We start from the raw sequence: 27,057 nt of genomic DNA, 5'->3' as shown, positions 1-27,057 counted from the left end.
AATGTTGAAAGAAGAGTTTTTCTTGTTCCCAAAACAGAAAATACCTTTAAAAGGACGGAGATTTGAGGTAGTTGAAGGATTGGAAAAATTATTGGCTGAAGCGGATTACATTGCAGAGGGAAAAATAGATATTGATGAATAATTGAATGATCAACGCATTTTCAGGCAAAGAAAAATCGAGCAAGATAAAGTTCTAAATATCGTTGAGTTCCCGAAGTGAAGGCACTACAAATGGGCAGTTCTTGCGCAATTCGCACTAAGGGTCATAAGGGGCACTGCCTCATAGGTAAGCACACCCACAATTTTTTAATGAATTGGAATACCTTAGTTCTGCAGAAATCAGGGATATTATAAAATTTTTAAAAAGCACACTCTGGTTTTATGAGACATAGGGACAAGCGCGCCACGCGGCATCAGAGTGGGCTATGAGCCCAAGTGGGTCCCACAGGACAACCGCTTTTACCTAACCTAACCTAATTACAGGGGATAGAAATCTGTGAAATTGACTTAGATATGATAAAATTAATGTTGTTACTGAATTAAAGTACAGTGCGAATTTTAATAAAGGTAAAAATTTACAAATGCAGTTATAACTAAGTATATTTGTTAAGGCCCGTTGAGAAATTTTATCTACATATAAAAATATAAGCATAGGTATCAAATTAATAGTCTCTAGGTCAGTTCATATACAGAAACAACCTAACTGTTTAATTTAAGTAAATGTAAGGCGATAAAAACGATATTTTTGTATTAAAGCGGTATAAAAGACAATTTTTCGGGACACCGTGACCACCTTCTTAAACTCCCAATCATTGAATGCCGTAATAGGAGTCCAACCACCACCTACAGCAGATAAAGAGCTCCAGCTTCCTCGTGAGATCTGCGTAGCACTGGCACTATTGCGTTCTAGATACTGTAGCAGATTATACTCCTACTTATCCAGAATTGACCCCGACATACCAAGCATATGTCCGGCATGTGAAGGCAGCCCGCACGACACTAACCACCTTAAAACCTACAGTTTCCTGGGCCTACCTTCAGATGAGCTAATCGAAGACGACCCTACAATGACGGGGCTTGTATTACTGCTACAACAACAACAGCAGCACAATTTATTTAAACAAAATTAACCCAATATTTATTAGCCTTTTGTTTAACCTAAAGTAAGAATTAATTAAATTTTCTGGTACACGTTAGTCTTTTTCATAGGATTTACGAAATTGAGTAGATTCCTATCAACAGCTGACACAACCTTCGAACTCCAGCTGCAATGAAATGAATATTAAATTAAACACAGCATCAGCTTATTTTTCGCACGCTCTCCCGAATACAGCAACATTTATAGTTTAATTTTTTGCAGCCACTTTTACATTTCATTAAAGAATTTAACTTTGGTACCCCGAAAAGTTAAGTTTGTTTGAACCGATAGAGAGTAAACCTTCAGAAAAGAGAACAAACAACTAAATGATGAGAATGATTTTGTGACAGGATCACCACTAGTATCTATATAATATTATAACAAAAACTTCCATATAAGACTTTCTTTTAGAGAAAACCTAATAAAGTTTTAATTTTATGACTAGATTGCCACGGGATTGAAATTTATTTACAGCAAATATTTCGATAAAACATTTTTTAAGAAAATCTTACAAACTACAAATTTTTGTTAACATTTATTGTTCCCAACTATGACATGGTTGCCATGGATGCTTAATTTATGTAAAAATAAGCTGGTATTAAATTTAAATAGATGTGAATCTGGCACTGAAATCTTATAGGTTTTTTTTCTCCGAATAATGTTGAATATAATCTGCATTGCAGTACAATTTATGTTTATTTTCGCAGCATATCCAAATGGTTGCGGGTTCTTTTTATCAAAATGTTGTATTCTAAGCGGGCACACGTGCAACATTTTCTACCCTATACAAAAAGTTAGGTCAGGATTGTTCAACTGATTTTAATTTATCAGTGTAAACAAACAAGTTCGTTAAAATAGTTTTGCAAAACCTTATATTGCCACAAAAAAAAACTGGAACAACTTGTGGAAGGGTTGCATTTTTCTTGTTCTTTTCTCAGTAATATTGCAATATAGAGAGATGCAATTTCTTTCGCGAAAAAATCCCAGCATAGAATCTTTTTAACACAGTTCCCAACGATTTTGGAAATGTGATGATATGAAAACGAAAATAATTCATAATTTAATCGCTCCAGATTGTTCTTTTACGGATTGAGAGGAACTTGATTGAATCAAATATATCCAATAAAAGCCTTCGAAAGTCATGCAAATACCTCTATTCAAAAAAAAAAATAGTATTACCCAGAATTTATATGGCCTAATGCAAACGCATTTTTTAAAATTCCACTTTAAATTATTATTAATTTAAGAGCAAATAGCAAAGTAAGCTAACAGTCGAGTCAATAAAATTCCAACGACCAATATTTTTTTTCGTTAATTGCAAATTCTTGTTTATCTTTGCATATCCATCTGGTAGGCACATGCACTATATTCTCAAATATAATAATATATGTTTGTATGTATTCATCCCCACACGCATACGTTATTTATTTGTATTTAACTTTGTTTTGTTGTACAAACACAAAGGCGGTTCAGGAAAATGTTGCAACTGCTGTAGCACCAAATAACCAAACTGAGAAATTTTGTTTTATTGACTTAGTGAAGCAAAATGAAACATATTGGTCTTGTGGCATTCTGAATTATTTCATAATATATCGATATTTGATTGCATGATTGCATAAATAAAATAAACTACCCAAAAGAACAATATTAGTGTAGTAATGTAAATTGTTGATAGTCAAGGAACCAGCATAGCAAAATCCGTGGGACTTTCGGTAGTTAGGTAACTGAGTTTATTAAGCAACACTTAAAAGAACAAAGCTTTAAAAGTAAGATGCTCACTTTTCGCAGCATAATTTTTTCATGTTGCTAACAAGTTGCGCGGTTTTATACGCTGTGAACTGAGTCCTACTTTGCCGTGAGAGACATACATACATTCGACAGCCATTTCACGTGAAACGCGAATTTTGTGCTAGGCTTTACAAGGAAAGTATTTTTGCAGTAAAGCATCTTTGCACGGCAAACTGGGAATTTTTATTTTTTACATTATTCGTGATATCTTCGGGATCGAGTCATTCACCTCAAATATCCGGTTCATGTACTTACCCTCCATATTTCAATTCCAACGCTCCTCACATACGACCGTGATGCCAGTAAATTAACGCTTACCAAAAATCATTAAACTCTTGCTCAGGAAGTATTCCAATTATTTCAGAAGAAGTATTTAATTTGTTTTTCTTTACTGTCGAATGTATGAGTCCCCTTTTTAATCCCCCCACACTCGAGATTTGATTAAATGTGGCTCATGTTCATGGTCAAGAACTAAATATATTAACAAAACGCTCGGTGATTTGAGAATGGCATGGATAAAAGAGAAGAATAATAAAAAATGAAAGGTTTTTCGTCATCTCAATCTGGTAATTCGATTACTTTGATGGAATAATTTAATTTCAATAAACGAATAACGAGTTTACCACCCTTTTGCACTACTATTTAGAAGTGTTCCAAATGGACTTCGTTTCCTGGACCTCATATCTATTTATATTAAACGATGCAACAAGCGGCTTGAAACCTGGCTAAAATGAAGACATCTCATGACCGAGTACTTACAGTAGTTGAAATTCAGGTTTTATGGAATATGAAACCCTAATCGTTAACGAGGTACATATGGTATGTAGGCCAATTTTCATGATTTAGGTGGCAAAAACTTAATCTCGAAGTGTCTCATTTCCCAAAATAGTCTAAATAAAGAAATATCACTAAAAGCAATTTATGATCGCAACTAACGACCATTCAATCGAAGGCCCACCAGTTCCGGCAGGAAGTTCAAACCTGAACTAAAACGAGAATAATCTGTAAGTCCACTAAAGCACTTTTATGCATAAATTATTACTATTGCTAACATTCTATTCATTTTAACAACTAAATTTACAATACAAACAACACTAGCGACTAAGCCTATCGGCAGGATTTTGGTTTATTTGGTTAAACTATTTTTGGCAATAATAATAAACCAGAAGCATGGCGTGCTAGAATGAATCAATAATCCTGTTCGAATTGAGATTATGGCAATACACTAAATTTATTGAAATTAAGCCATATAGCTGTTTTACAGGCTTAAGGATGTTAAGGCAATCTATTGCTAGGCGTTCTACGTCACTCATAATAAAATTTAACCTACAGAAAGAAGTATAATTATTAAATTTTTGCAAAGCTTCGAACGCGTTGTAAACAGAGAATAGTAGTAGATGAAGAGATAAGAGTACGATTGATACCATTTAATACAAAAAAATTCATATTAATAGATTATATGACTAAAACTGGAATATGGATTATATTTTCGAAATGCAATCAAGTACATCTTGGTCCCGTAAAACAACCTTAATTCCCAATAAATTGATTACTAAACAGCAATAGATTGGCATTTATAAAAACCACAACAGATGCTACTGTTCACATAACTCATACGCCCAACCGACTACCCACCGCTTATACAAAACCAACCCACACACTCACCTAACAAACGACGCACACGAATTGCTTTACTGCCACTTGCCGCCAACGCTGCCGATGACTTTGCAGCAGCAGTTCCACCCATCTTTACTGAAGCCTTTGTTGCCCTAGCGGATAATGTTGTACCTGCTGGCGCCGCCGCGGGCGAGGTCGTGCACGAACGCTTATAACCGGCCGATAGAAATGCCGGTGGCGGCGTTATGGGCGGTGCTGGCAATGCAATGTCCTCAATGGGTGAAGTGGCCGTCGAAGTGGTAGCCGATGAGCATACCGAGGCAGGCATGCTAATAGAAGCGCCATGTGCACACGCCGCCGATCCTATTGAGGTAACTGCAGCTGCCGCAGTAGCAGCTAATTCCAGATGATGTTTGTCACAACGACGGCGCCTTCGAATGTTTGGTGCAATTGTTTTCATTTTTGTTGTTGCATTTGTTGCACCTATTCCACCACAAGTTGCACCGCCACTACTGGTAGAGAGATTGGTGAGGCTGATGCTTTTATTGAGCCCACCGCAACCGTCCTTGGAATTGAGACGTATATAGTGTACGCGAAATATGCGCACAGGCTTTTTCGGCTGCTGTTGCTGCTGAGAGGATTGGTGTTGCTGCTGTGACTGTGGCGGCTGCTGTAGCAACAGCGCCTGATCGTCCTCCTGCAGATGCCGTGATTTGTGTTGCTGATATCTTTTGCGTTGTTGAGTAGCCAATAATTGCGGATATTGCTCGCCTAAATTGTAGTGCAACATTTATATATGAGTGTCTTTGACTGTGACGCGATGATGCGCGAGTTTTAGCTGCCTGCAGAATTATGTGGGTGCCACACTTTTCAAATTTTTTATTTCTTTTTCAATTTTTTTCTTTTCCAAAAAATTAGTTATTCAAAAATATGTTGTTTTAGTTTAGTGTATTTTTCCTTCAAAATGTTGATACGCCTTGTAAAAGCTTGCTTTCTACTCGTTGAATAAAATTCACAAAAATATGTATCTGTGTAGAATATGGTTGCCGCTCTTGTTCTGATCCTTAATGTCTTTAAATTGCTTAAAATGCTTTTAGTTGAAAAATAGTAACTTTGCCTACTGTTTATGAGATATTTTTTTCTGGAAGCGTTGCGTTTTTTGTTGCTCAGTTATACGTACATCGGTACCTGCTCTGTAGTTTTTGTTTTTGTTTGCTTTTAATAAATTTAGAGTTTTTTCTTTTTAATAAATTTTCACTTTCTAACAGTTTTAACAATATTTATATGTATATATTTATGTATATATATAAGCAATTAACAACATTTATACAGTTAACCAAAACTTTAACATTTGCACGTATTTTTTTCCATGTATTTATAACTTTTTTTTAATAATTTTGTAACACTTATATGTAGTATATTTGGTTGCTCAGTTGAAATTTATAGTTATTGCATAGTTTTGAGTTCAGCAATAGTTGCGTGTTTTTGTAAGCTTGTAAAAGTGCCTTTCACTGCTAACCATATGGGATGCATTAAGCAATCTCAGTTTTTCAATTAACAATTTCTTGTTGTTGGAAATTTTTCAAAATTCTTGTGTGCTGAAAGTTATGTAATATCATTGATGAATTCACTTTAATTGGCATAAATTTTATTAAACTGCGTTTGATACTTTGTTGTATAAGGTGGCACAAAATTAATCACTCTATTGGACGATTTATAGTTTGGCGAATAGGTTAGTTCGTCAAAAAAGATTTTCATTACTCAAAATCACGGTTTTTGGTAAACTTTTAGTAAAAAAAGTTATTCAAAAACGAAATTGGTTAATTAATTTTGCGCAAAAACTGCATTATGGGCTAGCTATTGGGGCTATACTTAGCACATAGTGGTCCATCTAATGTTTGGAATTTAATTCGAAAATAAGTACAAAACCCATATCTTTCAATGATTTTTCATTTATTTTGTTTCTGCGTTTAAAAAGAGTAAAGCTTGTCATTATTTTAATTTAAGTCAATTTAATTCAAGTTATTTTCACGGCAGTGCCTTCGGCCAACACAATTTTTCAGTACATTTTCGCAAGCTTCGGCACATACTTGTGAATATAATCACAGCTTTTAAGCCACCAAATGACAGTACTCTTTCGGCTGATTATTAAATTTTTGGCGACAATGGGCAATCTGTAGTGATGGAATGCCATCTATGTATATCGCTCTCTACATCATGACGCGGTTAAGATGACGCGCCCTTGATTCTAACGACAGTTTCTTGGTAATTTTCGAAAAAAAAAAATCGTCCCAAATATTCGTTAATTGTGGATCCATCACCATGACAACGTGTGGCTTTTCTGAATGCCATATGCCACAATTATCTTCATTAGCATAACCGCCGAGATGAAGATGAGGCTGAACTGAAAATATGATGTTTCAGTCGAAATGCTCACTTTCATCCAAGGGCTATTCAGTCCGTTTGCGCGAGCAAAAACGTCCCTTTTCTAAGCGTCTATCTATAAAATCTAATTTCTGATATTTCGCGAATGTTATTAGCTATACTGTGAAAGTCAAACAAATTAATAAGTACTTAAAATTTCAAACGCTTGATGAGCCACCCTGTGCCATAAAGTTTTATTCTAGGATTTGGCTTACGCAATAGTTTAAGGTATATAAAATAATAATCAGTTGGTTATACACTGGAAATTTTTTGTTTGGTTTTGTAATTTTTTCGTGGCCCCTCAGAGCTTAAATTCCTAAACTTAAATACCATTCTTATTGAGACACAAGTTTTCCCAAACTGGGCTTACAGGCTACTTGTAACCAAAAACAAAACATCCACTGTTCCAAGAATGACAATCTCTTGGAAATGTTTGAATTCCTTAGGTACATCGGCATTGAAATCTATGTCATTCTTATATTGCAGATATATAATATGTTCAGCAGCTATGAAAAAGGCAACTGAAAATGTTTGTGGAACACTTTAACCCTCTAACTCTTCTCTAAATCTAAAGCGCAAATTATACTCATAACGGAGGGGTATAACGAATTAAAATGTACCACTAAAATATTCCCCATAAAATGCTACTATAAGACTCTTAGTACACCAAGGCTCAAAGGTAAACTCAAACGACAGGAATAAGTCAAAACGGATAATGTGTTCTGTAACTTGATTGTGGTTTAAGAAAAATCGTATAAGTCTAAAAGAACACAAGGCATGGAAACTGGGGTGAAAAAAGACGGTGCAGACAATCCTTAGAGCACCTTTAAGCTATGGTGTAGCCACTTCAAAAATGTCCTTTAAAGTTTTAATCCGACTTCCTCATGTGTGATTTGAATAATTTCAATTAAACAAAATCGGTGTTCAATATTTCCATCAGCAATTTTCCTTGTTATTTTAATTTGCATAATTTTTACTTATTATTTTTCTAATTAAGTATTTTTCTGTCTCATCTTCAGTACGTTGCAGTTTTTTCAATTTCCATTCACTTGTATGTAGGTGTGTAAGTATAGAGCCAAAGTAAATAAAGTCCATTTTATGATGGAAACACGAAGTTGAGGTACAAAATTTACTCAACCACTAAATGTGAACAATTCCGCATTTTCGAGTGCAACTACATCCAAAACACTACTGACAAGTGGCAACAAGTATTTACCTCAAGGAAAAAATTAACTCAGAAAATTTAAAATGGCCAAGCGCTTTTCTCACTCCTCGCAAGCAGAAGGAGAGTAAATTTTCTTCTCGTATTTCGTGGCGAGAAATGCAGCGGAAGAATGTTAAAAAGCGGAAATCATCAAATATCCGGTTAAGCTTGAGATGCTTCCAACAGCACAGTTGAGCGAAGGAAATTTTTAAAATTTAAATGGGTTTTGTTAACCGATGTACCAGCGTGAGTTAACGCTGAATCGATAATTTTGTAAACGCCTTAAAGGCGATAAATGGAAAATATGGTTAAGAAGTGTGCCTTTAAAGGAAATTTGTGCGATTCTTTCAAATGCATGTATTGCATGTACATACATTGTAAGGGTGTATGAAAAGCGTGCATAGATAATATATGTATTTTAAACTTGATGTTTTCTTTTATATTTTCAGCAAAACTTGTTCTTCCACCATTTTGTAGCAATACATTTTTCCCTCGGTATGCATTTGTAATACCAATTACCAACTACTCCGCCTACACAGCGCAGACAAAGAAACATACAAAAAGCCCACTCGAACTATACAAAAATCGTAGGTGAAATAGTAGGAGGTGAACAAGTGAGTAGGAGGAAAAATATAGAACAAAATATATGAAGGTGATATAACTATGTGTGGAGAACTAAATTTATTTCTGCAGATACTCGTAGTACGTACTATAGGAGTAAAATGGTAGACGTGGCGTATACGTGACGAGAATCCGTGGCGCAATGAATGATGGCGGCAGAATGGCAGGAAATTTGATGTTGGAAAGATGAATAACTATCAGCCAGAAAAAATTAGTGACTAATGAGAAGCAAAACTTAAATGAAAGGAAGTGACTGTGAATGAGAAATTAAGAATGATGAGTACAAAATAAATTAATTGCATATAATCTATATAGAGAGAGAGAGAGAGAAGAAGAGTCAACTAGCTATGTATCATTTGCAGATTGTAGAATAGCGGACGTACCCACTGACAAAACAGCTGGGCAAGTGGTTGAAAAGGACGGACACTAACGAACTGAGGAAGTTGGGAATTTTCTCAGAGGACGAACTCTTGACTTCCAGTCAAGAGACAGTTGATGGCAAAGCCGTGGCCACAGCACGCCATCGACTTTGAATCAACGATCTACATTCGCTGATGCCAAGGGGCAAAAGCGTCAAAATCTAAGAAAAGGCCCGGTCTCTGGCTATTCTCGGCAGAATAAGGCAATGTGCCAAAGGGTCGCCGACGAGCACCTGGGCACCCCTCACAACACATACTGTCACAGTTCCTGTCTTATGGAAGGAGAGCATGTCAATCCTGGGTAAACCAATGTTCGAGCTTATAGCTTATATTATACCAAAAATATTTTTTCTTCATTCAAAATTAACGAAAAAAATCTAGCATAAAACAACTGCATGACAAAACACGCACTACATTGTAAACAAACAAGTCGTGCCAAAACTTTTTTCACTGACTTTATAGACAAGTCACACGTGCAGTGTATGCAACATAATTAAAAAATTTGGTATATTTTATAACTTCACCAAAATATATTCGCTGCAAATTTGTTTTTTATAAAATAAATCTATTTTGCAAATTTGTATTATAAGCTTTTAGAATTTCTTAAAAGATCTGCATTAAAGTATTTAAAACAGAAAGCCGCCAACACGTCCAAATAATAAGATTGTTGCACTTTTTAATGCGCCAGCGTACGGAGTAGCGCACCATCTCCATACGATTCGTGAATGCTTCGGGCGTTCCAACGAAGGAGACGAGGTATGTCGGCACATCAGTTCGAAGAATGAATATTTCGTACATCGCAATTATATTTCGAAAAGGGAAGCCTTAAAAGCGCACCTAGTATAGAATAGGTAGTAATTTGATATTAGCTGAGCAAGTTGAGATTTGGACGATAGTCTTTTGCGCCAGATGGAATTGAGGTGAGGTGTTGGAAAATTGGGTAGGAAATTAAAATAGAAAGTAAGTGTCCGCGACCCACCCAGGGATGAAAAGTTTGCCTATGATCAACATTAAAATTGGCTAACTGTGAGCTAATAAAAGAGGATGGTACTCTATGAGGTTAAAATATTGAAAGAACACCGACGTATTAAGTGACTTTTCTTTGAAGGAAATTGCTCTTAGAATCGGTGACCTATTAAGAACTTATGCGAGGATTTAGTAAGCATTATAAATGTATCTTTGCTTCTGACTCGCATTTTTAAATAACAAAGCAATACTTAAATATTTTTCCATACATTTCTGGACAAACAAGTTTGATAGTAGTAATTATCAACTGGATAAGTTAAATTTGTAGACGAAGACTTCAGAAGGCAAGTGCAAACTGTCTGCTTTTCGCGAGTGGAGTTTGGGAAAATTTTGGAAAAATGGAATTAGCATATCTGCAAAAGAGTTGTAAAGAGGCTGATGACGTGCCAGGCTAAGGAAAATAATACCTGAGCAATTTCTGAAGCGTTTGGACCTTCAAACAAGTTTCATTTAATCAAAAATTTTACTAATTCATCAGACAGATAAGTAAGAAAATAATATCGGGCTTATTTTCATTTTAACCTAAGTTATAAAAAAAAAATATCAAAATAAAACCAATTAAAGTATTTGTTCTAAACGAAAATGTGAAAGGTGAATTTCTAAAAATATATAAGTATATTTTTAATTAAAATTTCTATATAGAACGGTGCTCTGAAATAAAATTTCCCACACATTTTCTCATACACTTCTCTACAACATCAATAAATATTAATAAACTCAGATGTGACGTTGTCCAATTACAGCTGTCAGCGAACAGATGTACGTACGACAGGCAGCTACAAACCACTGTGGCAATCGGGCATAAAATCGACAACCACAATACCAACAACAATAACATCGTGGTGAGGCAATAGCCAAAAGATCGATGATAGCAAATTCAGCCTGGCTTGTGGCGTAGTAGCTGTTGTAACATTGTTTCAAGAGAATGCATGCATATTTCAGTGTAGATTGTGACTGATGATTGACAGGATGCGAATAAACAACAACAACAAAAAAAAAAATAAGAAAAAAAAAACGAAAAAAAACGAAAAAAAAACAATAAAAAAATTAAACAGGCGAGCCAATAAAAAGAACAAAACGAAATAACAGCCAATAAAAATGCATAGCCAATTATTTTCAATTGGAGATATGCAGGTACACAGGCATGAATATACAGTGAGTCAAAAAAGTTTTGGGACAGCAAGTGTTTTTTACGTTATGCGCCGAGATTTCCATGCCAATATTTTTTCGTTAGTTGTTTAGAAATATTATAGCAAAAAAAAAGAAACATGTTTTCAATTTTAAGCTTTAAGCAGCAGTTCAAAAAAAGTTGAGAACCTTTTATTGAGAATTTCTAACTTTTTTTTTGGTATGCCATTTTATTGCTCATTTAATTATGGTCGCAGAAAGTATGAGCTGGAGTCGTTATTAATATGTATATATTTTTTTTCTGTGCTGCTGGTCTTATACAGGTACATATATTCCTCTATACAACGCTAGATCGTTTCGATTTATATGGCTTTTATAAACCTAAAGCTTATATTTTTATACAAAACTAACGAATGTATGCAGCGACAAACATGCAGCACAAAAATATTGCGAATATTGTAAAAAAAAATCAGTGTGCCAAAACTTTATTTACTGACTGTACTCGTATGTGTGCAAGAAAAAATATGAAAACAAGTAAAATATTTTGGGAAAAGTTCAACGTCGCACACCTGCATATTACATGCATCCATAAATATCCATTAACTCACACACACAAGCAAAAGTGGAATCGCATTTGTCGTGCATAGTTTTACATTTGTTGTAACCGGAAATGCCGGTCCCCTTTGCAAGCTGTTAACAAAAATAACAGCATATTTACAGTTGCCTTTTCTGTATTTGGTTTATAAATTATGAATAAGACAAGCGAAATCAAATATCAGCCAATTGTGCATATGCGCACCCATACATATATAAATAATTAATAGAAAGTTTTAAGCGGCTCTTACCTATGCAAGTGAATACACAATAACAATAATCGTTTTTGCTGTTAAACAAATAATTATTTCGTAGTTAAGTGAACATTCGTTACATTGTCGACTGTACAATTGAAAAATCACTGCTCCTGAAGGTGAGCTGAAAAATGGAAACGAATTCGAAAGAATACTTCCGGTTATTTATAAGAGATATTGCAACCTGACCCAGTGGATTTATGAATGCCCCTCCAAGTTTCCAAGCAGTTTTACAATTTTATGCAGTGCAGGGCATTCCCAAACAACAAAATAAGCAATCGATTCCTTCTCCAATTTTTATTTACAGCTTTTCCGGCATCTGTTGTAAGATACCTCCGCACAGTCTGCAGTAGAACTTACTTGCTGTTTATACTTGTAGTGTAAGTCATTATTTACTAGAAACTAATATTAGCACTAACAAGAACAGAGGCATGGAAATCAAAAGCAGAATACCTCACGCTAAACATTCATATATTGAATTACAGGCATGCCGAGCGAGGATGCCCAGCAACCACCATAATCGGAGAAGCCGCTGTTGGTGTGTTTGAGCGAGCATAATGAATTAGTTCGTTGTGTGAATTTTACGAAGACCTCAAATGGCAGCAACTCAGTTTTATACAGCGTGGTTTATATAGTGTTTTTTTTTAATCATATGTTATTTTTACAGCGACAGCTCTTTCCCGATACACATTTTGACAGATCGTTAGTATAATATCTGCGCGAAGTGAAAGAACGGGAAATAATGAAATTATTTCAAAAGCCAATGCCTTGATATTAAAAATAATTCAAACTCATCTATTCATCTTATGTTAACAAACAAAACTGCCTGATCTGTAGAGCGAAACCCTGAATGTGATCATGGTGAAACCATTCCATCCTCAGAGAGTGACAGCGAGAGTTGAAAAAATTGTGCTGGAAACTCCATTCCGGTCAACGATGAGCGCTACAGAGCCTTGATAAACGAATTTCAGTGGCCGGAAATCGCGGACATGGACGTTCTCTTCAAGCTGACTACGTCTTAATCTATAAATGGCTGCAAATACTCTTGCCCTAAAAGCAGTTGCAACGTAGCCTGATGTACATGTACATGTATGGGTGGGCCCCTTGTAAAGTTTGCTTTTTGAATCGCCTAAAAAAAAAACTAATCAATATTTCTTCAAACTTTTTTTTTTATTTTGAAGATTGCAAATTGTCATTTATGAATGAAAAATAATATCGTTCAAATGTCTGCCACGACTGACTTTACAGTAGGCCATTCGATCAACCCAATTTTTAAGCACATTATCGATTGTTTGGGCTCGAATTTCAAGAATGGCAACTTCGATTTCGTGTTTTAAAGCATCAATCGTCTCTGGATGGTTCGCATATCATTTGTCCTTAACGGCTCCCCACAAAAAATAGTCCAACGGGCTTAAATCACAGCTCCGAGGCGGCCAATTGATATCTGAATTTCGGCTGATTATTCGGTTTTCAAAAACGGTAGCCAAAAGTTCGAGTGTAACTTTGACAGTGTGACAAGTTGCACCGTCCTGTTGAAACCAAATGTCGTCCATGTCATCCTCTTCAATTTTTGGAAACAAAAACTCGTTGAGTCACGGTAACGCTCGCCATTTACTGTAACCACGGAAGAAGAAGAAGACTCACCACTTTGGAAATAGATTTCAATATTTCCCAATTTTGTTCAAGCGTTTAGCGTCCCATTTCGTAAATGTCAAACCTTTAAGTACATTATGAACACATTTGACATGTCATTTGAGTTACCATTCTCAAGAAAAGAGGTGGTTCAAAAAGCAAACGCTATATGGCTCACCCTGTAGTTAACAAAGAAAGAAGATGTAAATAGGTAGTCCAGCGAACTTTAACGTTCAGCAAAAACTCGCCTTGCGAACGAATACCAAAGCTCCAGCCATGAAAGCACTCCATGCTTTAATTTTTAAAGGTATGAAAGAGTTAGAGTTTGGGTAGGTTTAGAATCTGATGCTCTTACTTGGCGACAGTTTTCAAGTCGGAAAAAGAGAGAGAAGAAATTTGATTCACGACAGCTGGTGGCTGACGCCTGTTGCCACTTTTCCAAAGTTTTCTATGCATATAATTTAAAGAATGAATCTAAAGGTCACAGGTTACAGCGTTGAATTTTTCCTTGCTAAAAAAAAAAATATTATGATTCAAAAATCGACTTGTTCTGCCGAGCCAGCTTCTATCAAGATTTGCAATGGTCCAATATAATCTGTAATCTAAACATTTTAGAGCTAAGTAATTTCCTACTGTAAAGTATAAAAGCATTATTAAATCTTTCGATGGGCTCATTTTTTGAGGTTACAATCGGATTTTCAGTAGTTTCGTAAAATAGAAAACAAGCGATATGCGGCACAACAACAACTACAGATGGAGAAATATAAATATGCCAAATAGTCAAGTAAAATGGTGAGAGAAAACTAGGAGCTTCATTGGAAGCTTTCATGAGCATCTTACAAAAACGGTTTAAAAAAAGTAACAATTGATTTGAAAATTCCAGTACGTGTTCAAAGTCAAGTGACAAAAGGTGCTTAGAAATGTTTCCTGTACACAATCCCGTCGTAGCTGAATGCGTTGGAGCGTGACTATCTTTCGGTAGTGATCAGATTCGAAACCCCGGCCATGAAAAATCAAGTGATAGAAAAAGGTTTTTCTACCAGCGGTCGATCCTCGACAGACTATGGCAAACCTTCGAGTGTATTTCTGCCATGAAAAAAGTTCTCAACGAAAAAAAACAACGGCTCTTGGAAGGCGGCATAGAATTGCTGACAAAAATGGCACAAAACTGTATGTATCTCCATTGGTGGAAAAACGTATGAACGCACACCACGAATAGGAGGAGGAGGCCGGCCAACCAGCCAGTAGAGGGTGTTTGAAGTTATAGCTGTTTGGTTTATGGATTTAGTTTAAAAGCATACGTTTAATGTATTTGAGACTGGTGAAACAAAAATACTATTGTAGATGAGTATACTATAAGTCAGGATAACTGAAAACGATGTTGCTTTTCAAAGTCGGATGTCAAAAAACCAAGTTATGGCAAACAAATAATTTCGGCGGTTTTTAGTAAGACGAAAAATAAATTTTTATGGTGCCAAAATTTTCTCCCAATAAGCTTGAAATATATAAGGGTGAGCATTGACAGTTTTTTTACCCAGTCTAGTGGTCACATAGCGTTTGGAATAGAATTGCCGTGTTATTATTTTTTTTTCTTCTAATTTTCCAGTTTTAATGGCAAAGTTTACGCTATCTAATAGAAAAAGAATTCATTGCAAAATTCTTCTCAAACTTATATTTTTAGCCTAAACGATCCAAGTTTTATTAAATTTATATTTGACAAAAAAGCTGTTTCTATTACTATTTAAATTTGGCAATGTAATTTAATTGAAACTTGTGGCCTTGTCAAAAGGAATTTTTTCGCACGTGACATGTATACATGCACACACATACACAGGCAAGCACGTAAACCTGATTACATATACGTTTTGCTATTGTACTTTCCACAGGCATATTTCTACTCATTTTTTTTTTGTTTTTTGTTTTTGTACTTAACTTTGTTTCACTTCATTTAGTCCCATTTCTTTTCTGTAATCCTTGAAGGCAAGCTACACATACTTTTAACAAGTGCATGCCTTGAAACGCCTACAACTGCGCTACGTTTCACTTGTACTGTCAAACGTGTCTGAGTTGATAAGATAAATGAAGTGCAAAATGAGATGGCAGTGAGCTTAAATTTACTTAATAAAATACAATAAAGCAATTTATGAAAAAAAATATAGAAGCGGCGTACAGGTAGCCAGGTAGCAGCTAGAAATTAACGAATAGACACGAAAAAAATTAAATATATACATGTTTTTCTCTTACTTTTTGAAATTTTGTATGACTCTGTCTGCTTTTAGGCGCAAGAGCATGATTGGACATGTCAATTAATGAATTAATTAGCACCAAAGAAGTGAAATTAAATCAACTGAAATGCGCATGCAATGCCAAAGGAAATTGCAATTAAAGGACTCCTAAGTGAAAAAAGCAAAACGAAAAAATTATTATTTCTATGTACTTTGTTCGATAATAATTAAATATACATTTTTATATTTCTATTTTTATTGTATTTTAATTTTACTTAACTTATATAATAACCAGTTATTTATACAAGTTTTAAAATTGCAGCGTTAGGAAGAACAGAACTAGATGCATTCTCTTCGGATTAGTAGAAGTGGCTTAGAAATCAGTGACTCTGTAAACCTCGTCGAGTAACGGAATGAACTCGTGCTATTAAAATCGTTTGACATTTTGAATTTCTACAGTCGAATTCGTAATCAAAGAACCGAAAGACTTCACTAAAACAAATTTTATAAACTTCAGGCCATAAGCAACTTAGGCTTGATGTTGACTGAGTCTTCTGTAAAATTTGTTTTTCTTCCATTTAAAAGAAATTGTGCATTCGTTAGATCAAACTTACACTTTATTGCATTAAATTAACTTAGAAATTTTGTTAAAAATTTGTCGCAAGTTTCAAACTTGGAATGAGTCATGCGAAAAGAATAATAATTGAAATTAAAAAAATAAATAAATCCTTGTCAAAACTTGTCAAAATGTGATGATTCTAAATGCAATTATTATTAAAGTTTGCTTTTTTATGAAGCGAGGTTTTAGTAAGCAGTAAAGTTTCAGCAATAGGTCGCCAACATATTCAAGCGGATACGAGGGTTGCCTTTTACCATATATTTTTTGCCTTCGCAACACCACTTGTGATTCGATCTGTTTATCGAAAATTTTGATATTTTTTCGCAGAAATTTACATATTAAGTGAGAATGTTATATAGCTACTTTTCCTTCTTTTTTCACTAAGTAGAAAAATTCATCTCGCCCAAAAGATGTAACCAACTCGTGCGCTGATCAATTACGATTTTCGACCTGCCCCATCGAGGCAGAAGTGCATTGGCGTTGACACACTACACTTAGCCACTGTGAAACGCTGCTACAGGGAGTTCCAACGTGGCCGCCACTCCTTTCGCGAAGTCCGTTTAAAAAACGGTAGATGTACCAGAAACAATGGATGTTGATAATGCAAGATAGACATATCACGAAATAGAGGCATCAGCTTCCTTGGGCATTTGTGGGACAAACATACATTCCATATTGCATGGACATTTGGTCGCCAAGAAAATGTTTTCTTGCTGGATACAGCATAATTTGACAATTGCCCAAAAAAGGGCTTGTGTCGATTGATGCAAATAAATGAAAAAAAATTCAGCCGACGTGACTAAATTCCCGTTTATGACATTGTTACAGGTGACGAATCTTGGATGTATGCATATAAGCTGAAAACAAAACAGTAATCGATAGTGTGGGTGTTCCAGGACAAGCTTAGGCCAACAAAAGTTGATCGCGGAAGGAGCAACTCAAAGCAAATAATTGCCTCGTTTTCTGGGAAAATCTGGTCATCTCGCAACTGTATAACTACCTCAAAACAGTAAATTATGAGTAATTCAAAACCATTAGTTTACTAGAAGTTTTCGGAGAATTAAAGAAAGCCAAGCGCCGAGCACGAATCATTCTTCACCAAGACAATGCGAGCTCTCACATAGCGGCGCACATAAGCGAGTTTCTGAGCACTCAAACGATTAATACAGGGCTCATCCGCCTAACAGCCCTTATTTGGCATCAAATGATTTATTTCTGTTCCTGAACATCAGGAAAAAATGCGAGGTCATTTTTTTTCAACGCATGAAAAACTGTTGAAGCCTTTAAGCAGTTTGTTTCGATGATATCCTGTTCTGAGTGGTGCTCAGAAGTGCTTCGAAATTTAGTGTGTTGATTTCCAAGGAGAATCATTATTGGCCGCAAAGAGTAAGAGATAACCTCGAGACATAAGAGAAAATGTGAATTTGATGTGTGGTTGTGCACGGTCACTGCCCTAGCCGAACGGGTTGGTACATGACTACCATTTGGAAGTGCATAGGTTCGAATCTCCGTGCATTAAACATCAAAATGATAAAACTTTTTTTCTAATAGCGGTCGCCACTAACAGGCAATGACAAAACTTCGGGGGTATTTCTCTCATGAAAAAGCTCCTCATAATAATCAAGATACACGTCACAAATAGGAGGAGAAACTCAGCCAAACACCTGAAAAGGTTATAATATCTGTAAGATATACTCCTTCAATAAATAATTGATTATGTATGTGTAATATACTGAGCAAAAGTGAAAATGAATTCAACAATAATTTGAGGCCATTAAGTTGCTGAGTTGATATTTCTTTTGCAGCAACAGTCATTTTTCCACACACAGTTTCTCCATTTGGATTACGTCTAACTTCTTCTTTTACATTTTTTATAATATTGTATATTTATGACTAATTTTGTTTTCTGAACGCGCCAGTCAATCTCTATGATGAAGGTCAAATAATAATTTCATCTGACTTTGAGTGCTGCCGATGAAGTGTAAAGAGACAGTCAGTCAAGTCAATCAGTTAGTCCGTCAGCCTGTCATAATCGAAATAGTGGCAGAAGTGAAATACGAAAAGGACTAAAAGAGGCAAAAAAGTAAAGCAAAAATGGTGAGTAATGAGCGGCTACAGCAAATAACAAAGTAGAGAATAATGACGAAGAAAAACGGCCTAGAATTTTTTTCACGATACGGTCGACTCGTGAAGGACACCATCAAGAACAACACAACAGCAACATTTTTGTTGCGTTCAACAATACAAGCATGCACATACGTACATACACATCAGCATAGTAGTCAAACGGCCAAGGATATATGAAGCTGTGAATGCCCTCTAAAGTGAAACGCCTTCGGTACGGGTACACATCGAGAAGCAGCAAATGGAATATGCTTCAAGATGGAATCATTATAAAGGAAACGGAAGAAGAAATGAATGTAAGGCAATGAGATACCTAAGTGGGAAGTATGCAAGGGGAAGCTTAGCGGTTGAAAAAGAATTTATAAAATATTATATGCCAGTTAGTTAGTGCAAGTTAGTTGTATGAGAAATATTTTTCGAAAATTGCTATGACAATAAAACAACAACTAAAAACGCACAAAAAAAGAGAGAAAAAAAACAAGAAGAAGAAAAAACTAAAAACAAAAGAAAACCAGGAAAATAAATTTAAATGTAAAGCATCTGATTTTTGCTTCCGTTTTTGCTCTTCACACGACGCCCACTCCACACTTGTTCACCTCATCAATGAGATGAATGCACTTTACTTCTCATTGATTACTGAGAATAGTTTTTCTTACGCATCTGTTCCTTGCCTTTAATGATGCACACAAATATTTAATATATCTTAATGGAAGGCACATAAGCCAACAAGCAAACAGTATTCAATTAGGAAAGTTTACTTTCACTACTACGCCAGAATCTAATTGCTCATTAAAATGATATTTAAGCAGAACAAACGCTTTTGTTAAAATTTTGGCATTACGGCGAAGGAGTAGTAGAGATGAATTTTGCTATTGTTTTTACTGTGACGCATTCCAGCAAATGTATACTCCTAAGAGGATTTTGGCACTGTTATGTATTTTTATAAGAAAAGCATTGCTCATGAACATTCATGAATGAGCAAGACCTTGCGGCAAAGCACGTAAGTTTCCAAAACTTTAGTGCAAAGCAAGTTCAGAAAGTTCAAAGTACTGGAGATGGGTGCGGAATGAGAATAAGCACTGTTAATAGTGACAGAGGAATTACCTTTTATGGGGACTCTTGTCCGAGAAATGTTCATCAAAGTAGAAACGCAACTGATGACTATCAACGCTTAGACCAAACGATTGAGGCAACACCCTCAGACATTGCTGAAAAAATCGAAATACTTGCTCTAGAATTTACATTCCAGAGTCAAGAAGATGCAAACTGGAACAAGAATTATTTGACTATTATCTCCAACTATTTCGAGCATGGTATAAGTCACAAACTATGTATACAATAAGCAAATGTTTCAGGTACGGAAAATCATTACATTTTTTAATCAAAAAAGAATTTTAGGTATTAGATTTTAATCTAGGAAGTAATTTTTTTTTAATTAATTTAAGTACATACAACTTCATTATTTTAAATCAATAATGTACTTCATTTTAACATTTAGTTGCACGCTAGACGTTTGAACTTGATTATGACAATACAAGTTAGAAAAACATTTGTTTTAAATTCCAGGTGAGTTATAGTGTTCTCTTAATATTTAATTTTGATATTTTTTTATTTTTTATTATCGCACTATTAAACGTTAGGTAGAGCGAAATTTAAAAAAAAAATACCACAACAAAAAAAAAACATAGCAGTCCCGCCAATCAATGCGTCCATCGAATTAATAAATAGCAACAGGGCGTATGAGTGACATTTCCTTCAATTTCCGTTTACGTCTTAGAGCCGCAGTGGCTAAGAATAGCACTTGAAAATTTCACATAAGCAAAAACAGAAAATTGAGATTATGCAAGCAAAATTGAACATTCATTCGAGCAATGAATTATTACAAACAAATATTGAATGAAAAGAAATGTTTGGCAAAGAGCGCGGCGAGCAGGCCTCAAGTCAAAAAAAAATTTTTTTTTCTTTTCACAGGTAGAGAGTTGCATGTGGCTGTGGTTCACAGTGCATGTTCATATTTAGGAAGCTGCAAATTTCTTATTTGAAAATTAAAATCCCAAAACGGTAAGTATAATAAGTAGAACTGTATTGACTGCAAGATTCTACCTACAACTCATTAGTCGCAAAAGTAGCCGACGACACTTCAAGCGGCAAAAACATTGGGGCTATTTCGTGTCTTTGCTACATTTACCTATTCTGCTAAAACCCCAGAAGGCAAGCCTATTAATTAAATTAATATAGCGTTAATTTGTAACCCTCTATAAAGGCGTCGAAAAAAAACCCACGCACCCCGTGTGATTATAAATGTTTACATGTAATTTGTTTGGTGGAAGAATAACTCAACACTATAAGCAAAAAAAAAAAAAACAAAAAAACTTGTGCAAAACCTAAACGATTTTTGAGATACTTCAAACCTTGAATTTTTCTTTTTCACACTAAAATTGAATGGGTTATAAAACTCCATACTCAAAAGTTTTCTAAAAATGTTGTTAAAAAAAATTCTGTTTTATAAATTTTGCTGAATTTCGTACGGAGTTCTGAATATTTAATGGTTTTAGTTAAAAAATTAACTGAACTCTTAAAAAGTTTAATAAAACTAGTTAAAATCAAATTCAAAAAATTAAATGTCATTATTTATAATCACAGTTTTTAATACTATAGATGCCAGAAACGAATGGTGAAGTTGAATTCGAACAACACGCTTGCTGAGAGAGCGTATAATGCGCCAAAGTTCTCACCTTCGCGAATATTGATGTAAGCAGTAGTTATTACCTCAACTAATATCAACTTTCCTTCTCAGATCCGATTTTAGATCAGTTGAGTTCCATTAAAATCAATTAAACTCAGCTCAATTTATTTTATTTTTTAGTTTCACTGGGTTAGAAAATAATTTATTTTCATCTCATTCATCGTTCAGTTGCGTTTCGTTTGATCTTCAAGTGATACTTAAGATTGTTCGGGATTAAAAGATTTCTTGGACACTATCCAAGTAGACCGAACATATTAAAAAATACCAAATCACGGCGAATAACCTTGGCCGCTACTGTTAAAATGGTTTTTGTGAAACTTTTTTTAATAACTTTTAGTTTATGTATCAAATAAGTATCAAAACCCACATTTTCTGTTGAAAAAAAAGTAGCTTTAAAATATCTGTCTACTACTCCAGAGAGTGAATGAGTGAGCAATAAAACTTATTCAACTATGAGAATATATGTATAGGTAAAAATAAGTTCTTATTTTATTTTTAGAAACAAAACTGACGCAAATTTAATCACCCTAAAGAAAGATTTATACTTTGTGCAAATGGTGTCGTACCTCGATATTTGATACTTCTGAACTAAACAACGCGTAAAGGTTAATATAAAGATTTGCCTCACTGAAAATCATTTTATTTTTATTTGCTAAAAAAGTGTTGCAAAAACAAAAATGGATGATTAATTTTGCGCTATCTGAAAATATGCGCTTATAAACTTAAATTCATGTTGCTTTATTGCTTGTCTATATATGCACTCGGGTCCGTGAAGATTACCGATTCGGTTCGGCCTTAGATCTCGATGTTTGGTCTAGAAAGAATCAATGAGTCGTCTGTGTAGCATTAATAACTTTATATATTTAAAAACTTAAATTTTTCATTAGGGTGTGTCAATTTGTATGGAATGATTTTCCTCGATTATTAAGGGCCGTAATTTCGATAGAAGTTATCTTTAAAGATAAAGAGAATAGAGAGACTGTTATGGCCGTGATGAAAGAAAGTAGAAAAAATGCACCGATCTAAAACCAAAATAATTGTAAATGCGTTCTTAATTATAAAAAAAAATAATGTTTAAAAAAATTTTAAAATAAATTATTGAAGTATTTTAAAATCTAACGATTTTTTAGGGTTTGAGTTTCATTTACACATCAAAATGAATTCCATAAAGTGTGCAGTAGAATATCTGGATTTTTTGCGCAATTTTGGGCCCCTTTGAAATAAAAATGTGTCCCAAAAATAAATTCCCCGTACCGAAAATTCACAATTTAAGAAATTCATAATTTTCACAAAAACTTCGAATTAACTACATGTAGGTTTTTTAAATTTTGGCGACTCGAAGTTGACTTTAGAGCTATGCTCTGTGCGCTGTTTTTCTTGTAATTTTATGTCGAATCCACAACTGTTGTAAGCAAGTCAACAGTTTTGGCATGAAAAAATTTGTTTAAAGCAAGCTGCTCCAAGCGCTGGATAATCGTATTTGAATTTCAAACTAATACCCGAAAAAACTGGTACAACCTTAGTTACCCGGATAGTCCTCCGTGGCGAATATTTTATATTTACGCATATTTCCAGCTCCAGCACTTAAGTAATAAAGAGCCATAAGCAAAGAGCAGCATTCTTGGGTTGCGCGCTCAGTTTACTACGGAAGGACTATTCGAAAGCGCCAACTAAGTTAGGACTTGCTTTCTCTAGAAATACGCGTATATGTCTTAAGCAACCTTGCTCAGAAATGTGCTTGTGCGTCTTTTAAGTGTCGCTGTTATGCTAATTTCAACGTAACCACTAAACACTTAAACATTCTCAAGGCAGCTGAGAGTAAGAGCAACAACGAACCACACATATACACATATATGAAACAGCATCAGTAGTGAAAGCCACAAACATTTCAGCATAGAAGTTAAAAAAAAAAGTCTCCTTTGTGTGGAGAAATATTCCGCATAATTTTACAGTGAAGAATTTTGTGCGCTTAAAATTTTTATTTGCTGTTTTTCTCTATTTTCAACTTGTTTTCCTTTGTTGGATGTAAGTTGTCGTTGTTGAATGAAAATGGCTTATGACTGGCCACGAAAATATTTGCCAAATTATTGCCAAGTGGTTGTAGTGTGCAGTGGGTGCTCTCAAGAGTGACGGAAATTTGCACAAGAAAAAAATATATATAGTTGTTTATGTAAATAAATAAATACATGACTATGGCGTAGAAATATTTGTAGGGCCATATTTGTATATGTACATGTATGTAGTATTTAAGAGATTTTCGTTTTGGTTATTTGCTTCCGAGTACATAGACATACAGTATATTTTGCTGTGGTCAACACTTACGATATTTTTTTTAACTACTTAATACTTTTGATTTTTTTGTTTTTTACTTTCTAATCTTTTTGTTATTTATTTTAGTGTCTTCTTTGTATATAGCATAAGAGTATTTATGCTTTTTCTTTACTTTTTGTGTATATTAAAATTATATGAAAATAGATTTTAGCGCTTTTTCACAAAACAGCAAGCACATTGTTTTACTCGTAGGCATATGCACAGTTATACGATGAATATGCTATTATTGTAGACATACATATATATTTATTATTGCTTATTTTTGTTAGTTAAAAGTGTTTCTGCTGATGTTATATTTTTTTCTTTTATTTTAATTTGTTTTTTTTTTTTGTTTTTTTAATTTGATATAATTAACTTTTCTTTGCTTTCAAGGTTTTTAAAAGATTTTATTTGTTGAAATATATAATTCTGTAATTTTATCTTCGTACAATATATACGGAATTACACGTATATGTATTTAGAAACTTTTTTGTTGTTCCTACACAAAAAATGCGCGTTAAGTGTAAATTCGATTTTTGTTTTTGTAAAAGTAGTATTGAGATATTTTAATTAGATTTGATTTATGCCTCTGGAACATTTACATATTTTAAATTTCAATATATTTTCTTTAATTTTTATTAAATGTTTTTCTTTTGGCTCCGCAAACGCGCAAAATATGTCAATGCACTTTGACGAAATTTTTTCTCTCCAAGTTTTCTCACACCCCTCGTTTGTTGTCATTAATTTTGATTTATTTCAGCTTTTTGCGCGCGCTCATGAAAATATTTGTGTGCTGTATTACGTTGCTATAACAATAATGTTTCTTTTTAATTTTATATGACAAGAACAGTTCTTCAGTTCTTCAGTCATGCAAAATTCCATTATGAATCAAAAAAGTTCTAAAACGTTTTCACTTTTTACTATTTTTGTGTTTTTTTTATATTTATTTTATTTTAAGTTACACATAACAACCATACAGTCCAACTGATAGCATTCAACACTGCATTAGCAAACTAAAAACACCTTTCCCGCTCGCTTCAGCTACACCGGCTTCTTATCTGTTCACCGCCAATTTGTTTGCACTGACGACGGAGACTGGCCTCAGAGAATTCGCTGACTTTGACACTTTGGTTGTTGAATGAATTTTTGCAAAAACGTAGAAAATCAACCAAAGTATAACAAAAAATTGAAAAGAAAATTAGCAAAATAAAAAAATTTTCTTTTATTTGCTGCCTATGTCTTATATGCAAGGCGCGAGTTTTTTCTTCAAAAAATTATTATATTTTTAAAAACGAATATTTTTATTATTTTTCATAAGACTCTGGGTCAGCCTCGTCTGAGTATTGCCAGCAAACTGAATCGCGAAAATTATTTGGTGAAGATGTTTAGTCAAGCAGCATTTTCGAAACAGCCATACAATTGGGCGATGTCGTTTTAATAGCGGTAACTTGTGGTGGTAGTTGTAGTGGCAGCGTCGCCGGCGATTACTGCAATTTTTCATCTGCTTCTGCTTCTGCGCCAGCTTCCGATAAAAACAATTGTGTTGATGTGAGTATTGTTGTTTTCTCTACATCGAGTAGCTGCACTTGTGGTGGTGTTGTTTTGTAGTTTCTCACTAGCGCCATTAGCTAAATGCCAATGCCAATGCCGAATGTGCTGCTCTTGCCGTTTTTATAGGATGACAACAGCAGAGGCAGCAGCAGCAGCAGCAGCAGCAGCACGCTACGCTACGTATGCCGGCGTTGTAATAGGGGTATTTTATGTTTGGCTCTGTAGATGTAAGTAGAAGGTGAGTAGATGATTTTCGTGTATATGGAGTAAAACATTTGTCAACAGAGAGCGTAGAGCTAATTCAACCACGAAAACTATTTTTTAAAATTGAGATAAAATAAATTAAAATAAATAGAAATAAAATAAAATAAATAAAAATAAAATAAAGTAAAGTAAATTTAATCAAAATATAAATAAAGTAAATAAAATTTAAATAAAATATATTCAAATAAAATAAAATGCAAGTACAAATAGATATGTAAAAAAATTTAAAAATATCAAAACAAATTTAATTGAATTGAGTTAAAAAATAATAATATTAAAAAAAAAACATAAAATAAGAATTTCTATTACATATAGAATTAAAAAATAAGTAAAAATTAATAAATTAAATAAACGAGCAAAGTAAAATGAAATAAAATATAAAATAAACTTAAATTGATTTCAGATAAAATATTAAGTGTATACAAAAATTTCCGTTATTTGACAGAAAATGGCCGCACCAGAAGGTTACATTAAAATTGTAAAGATGTAAAGAAGTGTGGTGTCGAATGTTTAGGCATCTGCGAAAACCATAACCATGAAGCATTACTGAGGTTACATCATTGTCACTTTTTTGTGCAAAAATTGTAAATAAACGCTATTTCCGTAGACTTCGCAATTAGTTCTTAAATAAACTTTTTTTTCTACCAATTGATGATGAGGTTAAACCGAAAACTAAAAAATTGTTCTTTTACATGGCAATGCTCCTCAACATAGGTATTACGGCATAGATAAAATTATTTGCAAACACTAAATTGGCAAACCCTACCTAACAATATTCATTAGACACTGCCCCTTCCGGCTATCCCCTGTTTGGGTAGATGGCACATAATCTGTCGCACCAGCAACATAAGAAGATATCAAACATTTTATTAGATTTATATGCGATTGCGGAAAATGATGAGTTATTCCGACGTGGTATCCGATGGGGAAAAATACTGCCTAATACTGGACAATACACATACTTTGAAACAAATGTTCGACTTCTTAAAAAGAAAAAAAGTCATAAAACTGGGAAACTTCTTTAAGGATCTAATGAAATAGAACAAAATAAAATATTATAAAATTAAATAAAAAAATGTAATAAAATAAATAAAAAACCAAATTAATAAAATAAAATAAAAAAGTTGTGACCTTCTTTGAAAAACAAAATCAATAATAATAATTAAATGACCAAAAATATTAGCAGATAAAAAAATAAATGTAAATCTAATAAAATAAAACCATTAAATTTTCCATTCGCACATCTTTAAATTTTTTGAACATATTTTTTTTTAAATTTGTTTCCAAGTGAAATATATTTTAATTATATTACAATCTGAATGGTAATAGCGACGAAAGCTTGCGACCGGATCTTATAAAAAATGTCCTCCCTG

The 27,057-nt window shown here is 34.1% G+C and overlaps 1 protein-coding gene across 6 annotated transcripts in view; it reads right to left on the bottom strand.

Moving 5' to 3' along the window:
• The window catches only part of LOC128862434 (uncharacterized), a 93,951-nt gene extending 68,101 nt beyond the window's left edge, over nt 1-25,850 (bottom strand). Inside the window, exons 1-3 of one of the 6 annotated variants that reach the window (XM_054101045.1) lie at nt 24,893-25,850; nt 23,854-24,368; nt 4,592-6,141 (exon numbers count right to left, since the gene is read on the bottom strand). In XM_054101045.1, coding sequence (XP_053957020.1) covers nt 4,592-5,333 — 742 coding nt within the window. In that variant the 5' untranslated portion in view covers nt 5,334-6,141; nt 23,854-24,368; nt 24,893-25,850. Of the gene's footprint in view, nt 1-4,591; nt 6,174-23,853; nt 24,369-24,892 lie in introns of all 6 variants that reach the window. The other 5 variants (XM_054101047.1, XM_054101043.1, XM_054101044.1 and 2 more) reach the window with 5 other exon arrangements.
• Nucleotides 25,851-27,057: the final 1,207 nt, after the last annotated feature.

Source organism: Anastrepha ludens, chromosome 4 (genome assembly GCF_028408465.1).
Source record: "Anastrepha ludens isolate Willacy chromosome 4, idAnaLude1.1, whole genome shotgun sequence".
Classification (NCBI taxonomy): Eukaryota; Metazoa; Arthropoda; class Insecta; order Diptera; family Tephritidae; genus Anastrepha; species Anastrepha ludens.
This window is presented reverse-complemented; position numbering and strand designations above follow the sequence as displayed.